At 35.7% G+C, this 12,223-nt stretch overlaps 1 protein-coding gene across 1 annotated transcript in view; it reads left to right on the forward strand.

Moving 5' to 3' along the window:
- Nucleotides 1–12,223, forward strand: part of ITPR2 (inositol 1,4,5-trisphosphate receptor type 2) — a 511,835-nt gene that overhangs the window by 444,441 nt on the left and 55,171 nt on the right. Inside the window, exons 53-55 of the mRNA XM_043966319.1 lie at nucleotides 1,464–1,594; nucleotides 4,292–4,457; nucleotides 11,584–11,744. Of these exons, the coding sequence (XP_043822254.1) occupies nucleotides 1,464–1,594; nucleotides 4,292–4,457; nucleotides 11,584–11,744 (458 nt within the window). The remainder of the gene's footprint in view (nucleotides 1–1,463; nucleotides 1,595–4,291; nucleotides 4,458–11,583; nucleotides 11,745–12,223) is intronic.

The following is a 12,223-nucleotide window of genomic DNA, read 5'->3' on the forward strand; positions in this document are numbered from 1 at the left end:
TGGGTGAGCGAACTTCACCAAAAATATTATGTTCAGTTCTGAGCACTGCATTGATAAATTGAAAAACATTAAAATAAGGGTAATCAGTGCACCCTTGGAGATTCCCTATAGAAGGTGAAACCTGCCAAATTGCTTCCATTTTGAAAACAGCACTTTGCTGAGTATTTGTTCAGTTGCAGAACAATGCTCAGTCTCTCAAATGAGAACCATAACTCTACACAAGAAAACCCAAGTGGATGAAAAATATTTATTGCAGGGCAGCTAGGTGGTACAATGGATAAAGCACAGGCCCTGGATTCAGAAAGACCTGAGTTCAAAGCTAGTCTCAGGCACTTGACTTACTAGCTGTTTGACCTTGGGCAAGTCACTTAATCCCCATTGCCCCACCAAAAAACAAAAACAAAAATATTTATTGCCTAGATTGTGGCATATAGTTGGATATATAGTCCCCAAAGAGGAACATCAATAGATATTTTAGTAACAAATAATGAGATAGATCTGGAATTGAAAATGAGGAGGATGAAGATGATATGATGGTTTATGTGGAGCAGGGATCCTTAACCTGTTTTGTGTCCTTGACCCCTTTGTCAATCTGGTGAAGACTATGGATCCCTTTTCAGAATAATGTTATTAAATGCATAAAACACAGGATTACAAAGAAAACAATTATATTCAAATATAGTTATCAAAATATTTTTTAAAGTTACTGGGTCCAGATTAAGAAACCCTGCCCTAACATTATAGGCTAATGTGACGTAATTTCAAATAACTACTTAGCTGCTGTTCTATTTATTTCATAAAGGAAATAATAGTTTTCATAAATGATATCCATTTTAAAATCTAAATCACTAAGAATCATCATACATGATGATTTTACATAAATAGAAAAATGTAGTATAAAGTATATGATTTTTTTCTGTTTTTATTTTTAAAATATTGGAGTCTTGAGATATTTCTTTCATGGTATATGCTTTTATTTCACCCACCCAGTTTCCTAGAATCTGCCAGATAAAGAACTATATTTCTAAGTCAAAACTGAATGACAGATAATTGAGAACCAACTGGCAAAGCAAATAGCTAAGAAATTTAGCCAATTAGACAAGAAGATACAAATGAGCAGGCAATGTTAGAGAATTCACTCTCGGTCAGCCCTTAATTACATACACTGACTCTTACTTTATTACATTATTTTTCCCTTTCAGCTTTTAATTTCCTTTAGAAGGGAGGGTTGGGAAACCCTTTCAATATTATATATGTGCCAAGTGGTCAGTATGTTCTTGTTGGTCCATATGCAAAGTGCCTGCTACTGTAGTTAAAATTAATAATGTGTGTGACTTAAAAATGCAACAGTGCCACTAAAATTGTATTGTAAAATTGCTGTACGTAGTACAGTTCTTAGAAAACATGTAGATGATATATTGAAAATATTTTATTTTCATTGTTAAATATATTTGCTTTTGTAGTTGAGGAAGATGATGAAGATGGGTTAGAACGGACATGTGACACACTCCTGATGTGCATTGTTACTGTGTTAAACCAAGGCCTGAGGAACGGTGGTGGTGTGGGAGATGTTCTGAGAAAACCTTCTAAAGATGTAAGTGTATGGGAAAGTACAAAGTGAATCCTGTGTAACTCATGATCACATATCAATTTCTATAATACATAGAAAAGACTTAAATAGTTTTGTTTTTTTTTCCATCCGAAGTCAGTTACACTATGTATAGAAACATCTTACAAGGGGAAAAATATTTTCATTGTTGTATAAAAATGGATAGAGGGAAATTCATAAAAGAACAAGGGGAAAACTATTTTCATTGTTCTATAAAGATGGATAGAGGGAAATTCATAAAAGATGTTTGAAATAGATCTATCTACATGAACAACAAAATAAGCAGTTAATTTACTTAATTAAAATAACTGGTCAATTGAATGAAAACAATATTGTATAAATCAGATAACTAATTTCATTGTGTCAGATTTGATTGTTTAATTCAGTTTGAAGTTTAATTTTATAATTCTTATGTAGATGTAGTGTTAGATTTCTTTAAAGAAGAGGAAAGTAGTATGATGTTTCCATTTGAAAACCTGGGTTTAAATTCTAGCTCTGAAACTTACTACTATATGTCTCTGGGCAAGTTATTTAATATCTGAGTATCATATTTTTAATCTGTGAAGTGAGTGAGTAGAACAGTGATGGTAATGAAAATGCTAGTGAAACCTACTTCATAGGTCTCAATGAGAAAACTTTGTAAAACCTAAACTGCATGTAAATTTAAGTTGTTATTTATTTATTTTTTTGGTGAGGCAGTTGGGGTTAAGTGACTTGCCCAGGGTCACACAGCTAGTGTCAAGTGTCTGAGGTCTGATTTGAACTCAGGTCCTCCTGAATCCAGGGCCAGTGTATTATCTACTGTGCCACCTAGCTGCCCCTTAAGTTGTTATTAAAAGGCAAATAAAAGCCAGTTTATGTAGTAATTTTAAAAATTTTGCTGGCAGATACTATGAAACATTGATCTTTTAAAAATGTGAAGATGCCTTCATCTTTTTAACATAGGATTTGAGAAATGTTTCCTTATTAGATTTGTATATTATGTTTAGGAAATTATGACTGATAGTTTTTGTTCTTTAATACAACTGGTGTCCAGTATACAACACTGCTCTTGTCTAAACTATGGGGATTGAGTTGTATGATCTTTGAGAGATATTTAAGCTTTAACATTTTAATAGTTCTTTTTTTATTGGGTTTTTTTTTTTTTTTGCTAATAGTTCTTTTATTTGAGGCAGCTAGGTGGCACAGTGGATAGAGCACTGGCCCTGAAGTTAGGAGGATCTAAGTTCAAATGTCACCTTCTACACTTAGTAGCTGTGTGATCCTGGGCAAGTCACTTAACCCCAATTGTCTTTTTTGTTTGTTTGCGGGGCAATGGGGGTTAAGTGACTTGCCCAGGGTCATACAGCTAGTAAGTGTCAAGTGTCTGAGGCTGGATTTGAACTCAGGTACTCCTAAATCCAGGGCCGGTGCTTTATCCACTGCGCCACCTAGCCGCCCCCAACCCCAATTGTCTTAAACATCTGGGGCCATCTCCAGTCATGCTGATGTATATCTTAACATTGGGCTCAGATGGCTCTAGGGAAGAGAGTGAGATTGGTGGCCTTGCACAGCCCTCCCTCACTTAAATCCAATTCACTGGAAGTCATGATATTATCCTGATGTCATGGTCCTCTTCAAGAATGAAGGACAAACAACAAGTTCTTTTTAAAATTTAATTCTTATATAATGCTTTTAATTTTTTCCAGTTTTATTTGTTTTCTAACTCCAAAAAACTCGAGATAATGTACTCCTCCACTTAATTCTTTAAAGAAGTTTGCCGGGGGCAGCTAGGTGGCGCAGTGGATAAAGCACCGGCCCTGGATTCTGGAGTACCTGAGTTCAAATCCGGCCTCAGACACTTAACACTTACTAGCTGTGTGACCCTAGGCAAGTCACTTAACCCCAATTGCCTTACCAAAAAAAAAAAAAAAGAAGTTAGGGACTATGGTCCCTAGTGAAATATTACTAATAATGTCAAAACTCAGTTCATGTGTTGGTTTTGTGTAATTGTTTTTTCCTCTCTGTCTTTTAAAATCTCTTTTAGTACATATAGCACACTGTGTGTGGGGTGGAAATATATTTGGAAATGGAAAAAAAATATTTCCTCCATTGGAAATAAACTTTAAGCCAGGTTATTCCTTCAATGTAATATTGGAACAAGAATGTAGTCTCTGGGGGCAGCTAGGTGGCGCAGTGGATAGAGAACCGGCCCTGGAGTCAGGAGTACCTGAGTTCAAATCCGGCCTCAGACACTTAATACTTACTAGCTGTGTGACCCTGGGCAAGTCACTTAACCTCAATTGCCTCACTTAAAAAAAAAAAAAGAATGTAGTCTCTGATCAAAAGGTTTACAGGGAATCAGATCAAAGTAGTGAGAAATATTCATTCACTGGACGCTGACATTTGAACCTGATAATTAAAAGTGAGCATCAAATACAAAAGGTAAAACCACCTTGGTAAAGGAGTCAGGTACTAATTGTATATTTTTAAAAAGAATTACAAAAAAAGACAGAATTACTTCATTTGAAGGAATAAAACTTCAAGTTAAAAAGAAATAAAACAATAATATGGATATCTGAAAAACTCACCATCCTCTTTAAGGAAAAAAACCACACCCAGATTTGCCATGTATTTTATGTACAGCCTGGAACCTTGACTTGACTGATAATCACTCACCTTAAAATACTGTCTTTGTTTCAGGAACCCTTGTTTGCTGCTAGAGTGGTTTATGACCTCCTTTTCTATTTCATTGTCATCATCATTGTTCTGAACTTGATTTTTGGTGTTATCATTGATACATTTGCTGATCTCAGAAGTGAAAAACAGAAGAAGGAGGAAATTCTAAAGACAACCTGCTTCATCTGTGGTATGTGTTTCCAAGATATAAAAATAATAGATGAAGAAGCCACTCAGCAAGACTGTCTGGATAGAGACATGATCATTTATCATGCTGATTTGAAAAAATGACTTTACACTCAAGTCTTGGCAGGGTTTAGGTAACTGAGACTGAAATTTCTATTCTCCATAAATAGGAATGAATCTCAATCTCCCTATTAGTATAGTTAGTATTGTACAATTTGTATGATCCTTTGGCTTTAGGGTATAATTCATTAATGACAAGTATGAAAAGTTTTAATGTATTAATGTATCAGTTAAATACCTGAGTGATTTGTGTTACATTTAGTTAGATTTAAGTCCCTAAAATGACATTTTGGTTTCTACTGGTGTCTGCTTCCAAGAATTCAAATATACAGTTCTCTGTCTTTCACCATTACCTGCCTTACCTTCCATCTCCTTCACAACCACACTGCTGCTGAACCTGCCCTTCCCTCTTATCTTATACCTTAGTTCCTTGACATCTATCTATATACTCTCAGTAAATCAGTCCCCTATCAGTTTTACTTCCCTCTCTGCTTATTCTGGACCTTATGGCCAGAAATTTCAATGATGTTCTCTAACTTAGAATTCCTTACTAAACCTTGATATTCTTTGATATCATGGTTTCCTCTGTCATTCTGTCTATATTCCAGGATTCCAGAAACTGCTAGAGAAGTTGTGAAGCTATGGCAATTGTTATAGGGATTGGTGGTACTCTAGACCTATAATTTCATTAGTTTTGGGAACTCCATATATTAATGCAATTCAGTTCCTAGGCTTATAAGATTGCCTATAGCAAAGAAGTTGAGTGATTTTCTCAGGGTCACAAAGATATGTCAAGGATGAGTTTTGAACCCAGATCTTTCTAGCTCTAAGGCTAGCCCTTTAACCATGAATCCACTAAAAATTCATATTGTATAATATCAGCTAGGCCTTTAGTACTATCCAGCAATTCTTTTGCTCATCTCATTTAATCCTTACCACATTCTCCCAGCATACATTTTAGTCTTTTTCTACCTTATTCAGAGTAGGTGACAGAACCGAGTGACACAGTGGATAGAGGACGGGGCTTGGAATCAGAAAGACTCATCTTCCTGAGTTTAAATCTGGCCCCCAACACTTACTAGCTTATGACCTTGGAAAAGTCACTTAACCCTGTTTGCCTCTGTTTCCTCATCTGTAAAATGAGCTGAAGAAGAAAATGGCAAACTACCCCAGTATCTTTACCAAGAAAATCCCAAATGGGATCTTGAAAAGTTGAACATAACTGATCAATACCAACAATAATGCTTTATTCAGGTTCTTAATCCCATTCATACCTTTTTCAAACTTTCTTTTTTTTTAACTGAAAAGATAAAGTGAATGAGCTCTTCAGCTTCCTATGCTCTCCCTCAAAATATTTCTTTTGTCACATACTTCCCTCTCCTTCAGAATTTATTTGTATGTCACCTCTTTGCCATTGTATTTACCATGCTTTTAGTTTAGAATTCCCTTACTTCAATCTCACCCTGTCATCCCATCAAAATCCTAACTCTCCCCAAGCCCTAACTCTCATGTCTTTCAGGACCTCTTTTCTAATCATTCTATCAGGAAGGGAACTCTTCTTTGGAATCCTGCAAGGACCTGGCAAACAGCATTTATATGGCATTTGTCACCTACTGGCTCTTGTTGCAGTATGTTATGAACATCTCTTAGAAGCAATGTGATCAAAGGGAAAGAGCACTGAATTTGTGGTTGAATAATATAGATTGTACCCTGACTTTGTCATCTGCCACCTATATGATCATCTACTAGTCACTTAATCTCTGTACTTCTGTTTACTTATCTCTCAAAGAGCTAGGTGATCTCTTTGGTCCTGATCTAAAATCTTATGATTCCCATGTAAGGAAAACTCTAAGTAGGAACCTCTTAGAGATAGATATATGTATATGTAAATTTATACACACACATATGAACTTGTGCATGGTCATGTACACATATAATGGGAACATGCACTGTATAAACATGTTTACACACATACATGTATACACATATATACAGTGTATCAGGAATGTATATATGTATTGTACATGTTCCACATATGTGGACATATGTATCTACACTCATATGTGTGTATTTGGATTCAATTAAACTCAGCAAGCATTTATTAGGTACCTACTATGTGGTAGACACTCTGATAGCTGCTAGAGTAAAAAGACAAAAATGAACCAGTCCCTGCCCTAAGAAAGCTTATATTCTATTGGAGGAAAACAACATGGACACAGGTTAACAGAGCAATTTCAGGAAAGGAGAACTCAAAATGGCAAGAACCAGGACAGGCATCTTGTAGGACATGGTACAAAAAGAACACCAGGTACTATAAGGCAAAAGGGAAGAATGAGAGCATTGCCAGCCCTGAGATAGTGCCACGTACAGACAATAAGAAGTAGACCAGTTTGGCTAGAATGTAAAATGCATAAGGGCCAGCAATATGTAATAAACCTGGAAGGAAAGGTAGGAGTCAGATTGTGAAGGGCTTTGAATACCAAAAAGAACACTTGCTGTTTTATCCAAGAGACCATGGGGAGCCATGGAAGCATTTTGAGAAGGGGAGTGACATTGTAAAACCTGTACTTTATGGATATCAATCTGGCAGCTTTGTGAAAATGGACTGAAGAGAGGAGAGGCTGAGTGCAGGGATACTAATTTAGTCATTTAAGGCTTTAATTATGTTGGGTGTGGTGTGGATAGAAAGGAGGTAAAAGAAAAATATTGTGAAGGGAGAATTTACAAGATTTGACAATGGATTGGATAGGAGGAGTGAAGGAAAAGGAAGAGTAAAGTTTGATTTCTAGGTTGAGAATCTAGGTGACTGGAGGAACACTGGTACTCTAGACAGAAATAGGGATATTAGGAAGACTAACAGGTTGGGGGGGGGGAGTGGATAATGAGATCTGATTGGACCTGTTGAGTTTGAGAAACTTATGTGATACCCATCTGGTGACAGCTAGAAGGCAGGTGGAGATTCAGTACTAGAGGTCACTAGGGAGATTAGGACTCAGTATGCAAATCTGAAAGTCATCTGATAGAGATAATAGTTGAACTGATGTTAATCTGATGAAATCACTTAGAGAAGGTGGTCCAGGACAGAACCCTAGAGTATACCTATGCATAGGGGGAATGAAATATATGATGATCCGGCAGATAATCCTGAAAATATTAGTTAGACTTATAGAAGTAGGACCAGAAAACATCACTATCACAAGAACCCAGGAAAGAGAGAATATCTAAGAGGAAAAAGTGGTTAATTGGTCACTCGACAAACAATTATTAGTGTGTATTATGTGCCAGGCACTCTGTTAAGGGCTGGAAATATAAAAAGAGGCAAAAGATAATTTATTCTCTTAAAGAGCTCATGATTTAATGGGGGAGAAAACAAATTTACAAATGCATACATATAGGATAAATAGAATGTCAGCCTCAGTTTCCTCATTTATAAAATGGTGATATTAATAGCACCTATCTTTTTTTTTTTTAAAGTGAGGCAGTTGGGGTTAAGTGACTTGCCCAGGGTCACACAGCTAGTAAGTGTTAAGTGTCTGAGGCCGGATTTGAACTCAGGTACTCCTGACTCCAGGGCTGGTTCTCTATCCACTGCGCCATCTAGCTGCCCCAACAGCACCTATCTTAACAAGGTTGTTGAGCAAATGAGATAAAATGTAAAGTGCTTTGAAAAATTGTAAAAGCTATATGAATGCTATTGTTATGATTATTATTATAATTTTTATTTTCTCCCTTTGGTGGTTGGGGTGGGGGGAAGAGAAAAGGGGTGGAACTAAATCTTTGGTCTTGTACTGGCTTGGTAGTCAAGTAGCTTGGTGACCAGAGGCAGAGGCAGGGGCTAGATGCTGGATTGAAGATTCCCCACAATGTCTAGAACAGTGTATTGCATATAAAAGTCTTTCAATAAATATTTATTTAATGAATAAATGTAAGCATACATGCTCAGTGTGTCAAAAAACAGTAAATATCAGGCAGGGTCCCTATGCTTAAAAGGCCTTACTCTAAAAGTAGAAATAAGAGAAATAAGCATCTCAATATAAATGAGTATGAGCAAATGTGATGCTTTGTATATTTAAATATCTCCAGATAACTCCAGATTTGCTCTAAAATAGTATTAAAGTACAGTACATATGTTCCTATCTTTTTATTTATTTGTAACTTCTCTAAAAATAACAATTACAAGAAAGATATTGGAGCTAAGAATGCCTTAAGAGTTGTGAAAATATGTTTCAGAATGGATGGAATTATTCAGAGAGCATCCTGAAAGAGCTGATACATAAGTACTAATTAAAGAGAGATTATATAATATGAAAAGCAAGGAGACAGAAGTTCTCCCATGAAATGATTGGCCAAAGTTCACAGTTAGAAAAGGTATAATGAGTGCAATGATAGAGTAAATAGGGCTTGTCTCATTTGAAGACAATTGTCACATGTGCACATTTGACTCAGAAGGGAGTCTTCAGAGAACTACTTAGCAGAGTGATAGTTGAATCGAGCATAGAAAAGAATTTTGTTTATCATATGAATATTTTTCTAAATAACTGGAGCTTGAGAGGTCACTAAGAAAAGTACTACAGTATACCAGCTTTTATAGAACCATGATGTGAACAATGAATTTGATGACATACAAAAAGGGATAGTTTTATTTAACTCCTATCAATAATTATTTTTTGATTTTATCTGATTTGCTATCATCAGATATCTGTCCTATAAGAAATCAACTAATCATATACAGGTAGGATTCCAGAAAAAAACATTTCTCAACCTCAGTTAACCCTTCTTTCCCTGTACCTCAGCACCAGTCTGTACACATCTACAGATTTGCCAAACAGTTACCTAAATGAGAAGAAAGCCATATTCTTATGCTATCTTAATTAAGGCAACTGGGTGGTGCAGTGGATAGAGTGCTGGGCTTAGAGATAGGAAGACCTGAGTTCAAACCTGGCCTCAGACACTTACTAGCTGGAGGACCCTGGGCAAGTCACTTAACCTCTGTTTGCCTCAGTTTCCTCATATGCAAAATGTGGATAATAGTAACTCCTACCTCCCAGGGTTGTTGTGAGGATCAAATGAGATAATAATTGTAAAGAATAGCAGAGTGCCTAGCACCTAGTAAGTGCCATATAAATATTAACTCTTATTATTAAATCGTCCACATGTGTAGATCTTGAATTCTATAATAATGAAAATTGCTATAAGAAAATATTCATGTTAGTAAGATGGTCAAGTGTTCTAGCACTAGCCACTCACATTCCATGTTTTCCATACAGAGAAATCTAATGAAATTAAGGGGATAATCTTCATTGAACAAGACTTTTATTTTCATCTAGTATACACTAAGTGCTTAACACAGATTTAGTTGACTTTAGTTGGATATGTTATCTAATACAATATAAAATCTTTGAAAGCAGCGACTGTTTCGTTTTTCTTTATATCTCCAGTATGCTCTTCCTCCACCCTCCACCAGATCTATGGTTTAATTGGTTTAGGGAACAACCTGGTGAGAAAGCTCAGTCCACTAATGTAGATTTAGCAACCACTCCGCAACACAGTCTTAAAGAGTTGCCTGGGACACTGAAGGGGTTAATCGCTTGTCCAGGATTACACAGTGTGTATGTATCAGAGGAGGGACATGAGCATAAGCAATCAATCAACATTCATTTATTAAGTACCTACCATGTGTCAGGAATATAAAGAAAGGCAGAAAACAGAATCTTGCTTCAAGAAATTTATATTCTAATAGATAAAAATAGGTACATGTGAGACACATACAATGTAGATTAAAGGTAACCAGGTCATTCTGACTCCAAGTCATCTCTCCATTTACTGTAACATGGTATGTCTCATAGTAGGCACTTAATTAGTGCTTATTGACTTTAATTCAAGTTTTATACTGTATAACAATCTTTATAATGTTGTTCATTTATTATTTAATGAGTCTTCTACATGTCTATGAAGTGTTTTATTCTTTCTTTTTTCAAATAAGGCAAATGAAATCCAGAGAAATCCAGTAAGTTTTCTAGGGTTCATGTAGAAAACTAGATAGCAGAATGAAGATTAGAATCAGTTGCTTGGAGGTGTCCCCACTATCCAAATGGAAAACTGTATTGAATCTCAATATTCCATTTTCTTTGGAAATTCAATCTTTTTTTCTGTATATATTTTTGTTTTTAGCTCCCTTCACTCCTTTCCAGTGTTCAACTTTTTAAAAGTAGTCTTACTATTTAGTTCCTATTCCTAGTATCCTTCTTGGATCTAAAAATGTACTTTGAAAATAGTACAACTTTTACTGAAAGTGCCTGGAGAACAATATTCTGGTGTGCTGGATAAGTTTCTAATTCCTATTATAGTTAAAGCTAGACCTTTGCAATATAGTCAATTTCATTTTGCTAACTACAAATAGCTTACATTTTTCTCTCAGATACCTACTTTCTGTCACCTGGTAAAAGAACAAATTTTCAGCTAACCTGAAGATTAAGGACGCTTCCTAATCCTGGATAAAATGACATTGTTCATTAGTGTTGATGTATCTTTATTTTAAACTTGTTTCCTTTCTCTACTATGCCATCTTTTATATAACCATAGTCTAAAAATTACCTTGAAGCGGCATATATGGTTTTTTTTTTTTTGGCGGGGCAGTGAGGGTTAAGTGACTTGCCCAGGGTCACACAGCTAGTAAGTGTCAAGTGTCTGAGGCAGGATTTGAACTCAGGTCCTCCTGAATCTAGAGCCAGTGCTTTATCCACTGTGCCACCTAACTGCCCCCATGTATGCTTTTTGAAGATATTTTGCTTAGTAAAAACTATAAATGACATATGCTGATAAAAAATAATAACCCATGAAAAGAAATTTCAGGTGTAAGATTCACAAGTATCAATGTCTCTTTACTTTGGAGGTCATTTGTATTATTTACTCTAAAGTTGTAAAATTTTAAGTGCCACATTAATACAAAATAGTTGTGTTGTTTTTAATTATGGTAATTATATGTATGTATATTTCACAAAATTTATTTTTAAGAGCTATATTGCTTAAACTACAGGTTATCCATTTTTCATCTTTTGTGCATTTTTCAGGACTTGAGAGAGACAAGTTTGATAATAAAACTGTATCATTTGAGGAGCACATTAAGTCTGAACACAATATGTGGCATTATTTATACTTCATAGTTCTGGTGAAAGTTAAAGACCCAACTGAATACACTGGACCTGAAAGTTATGTAGCTCAAATGATCGCGGTAAGTCATGCAAAAATTTTAATGTTGAATACTAGTGGATCTGTTTTGTTTAAAGTCATTTCAGGTTCTGTTACCCTCATCTTCAACATGGAAGGATTCTAAAAGAGTTTGAAATGGGACTGATAATATATAAGGAGCATTAGTACTGATTATTTATATAGTCATCAATCAGCAAGTTGTTATTAAGTATGTATTGCTATGTTAGTCACGTGGGAGACAGAGACAAAAAAGAAATAGCCCCTGCCCTCCAGAAGCCAACATTGTCTTGAAGGAAACATATTTATATATATAAGTATAGGATAGGGACTGGATCTGTCATTACTTAGGGAGGAAACTGCTTCAAGCAATGTAGATTGACACCTTCTAAGCTGCTTGCAGTATTAGAGAATTGCTAGAGTACTGGGAGGTTAAATGACCCCCCCCTCCCCCGGGGATAAATGACCTCACCAGTATGTGTCAGAACTGGCAAACCCAGGCCA

The sequence above is a fragment of the Dromiciops gliroides genome, chromosome 5 (assembly GCF_019393635.1).
Source record: "Dromiciops gliroides isolate mDroGli1 chromosome 5, mDroGli1.pri, whole genome shotgun sequence".
NCBI classification, from domain to species: Eukaryota; Metazoa; Chordata; class Mammalia; order Microbiotheria; family Microbiotheriidae; genus Dromiciops; species Dromiciops gliroides.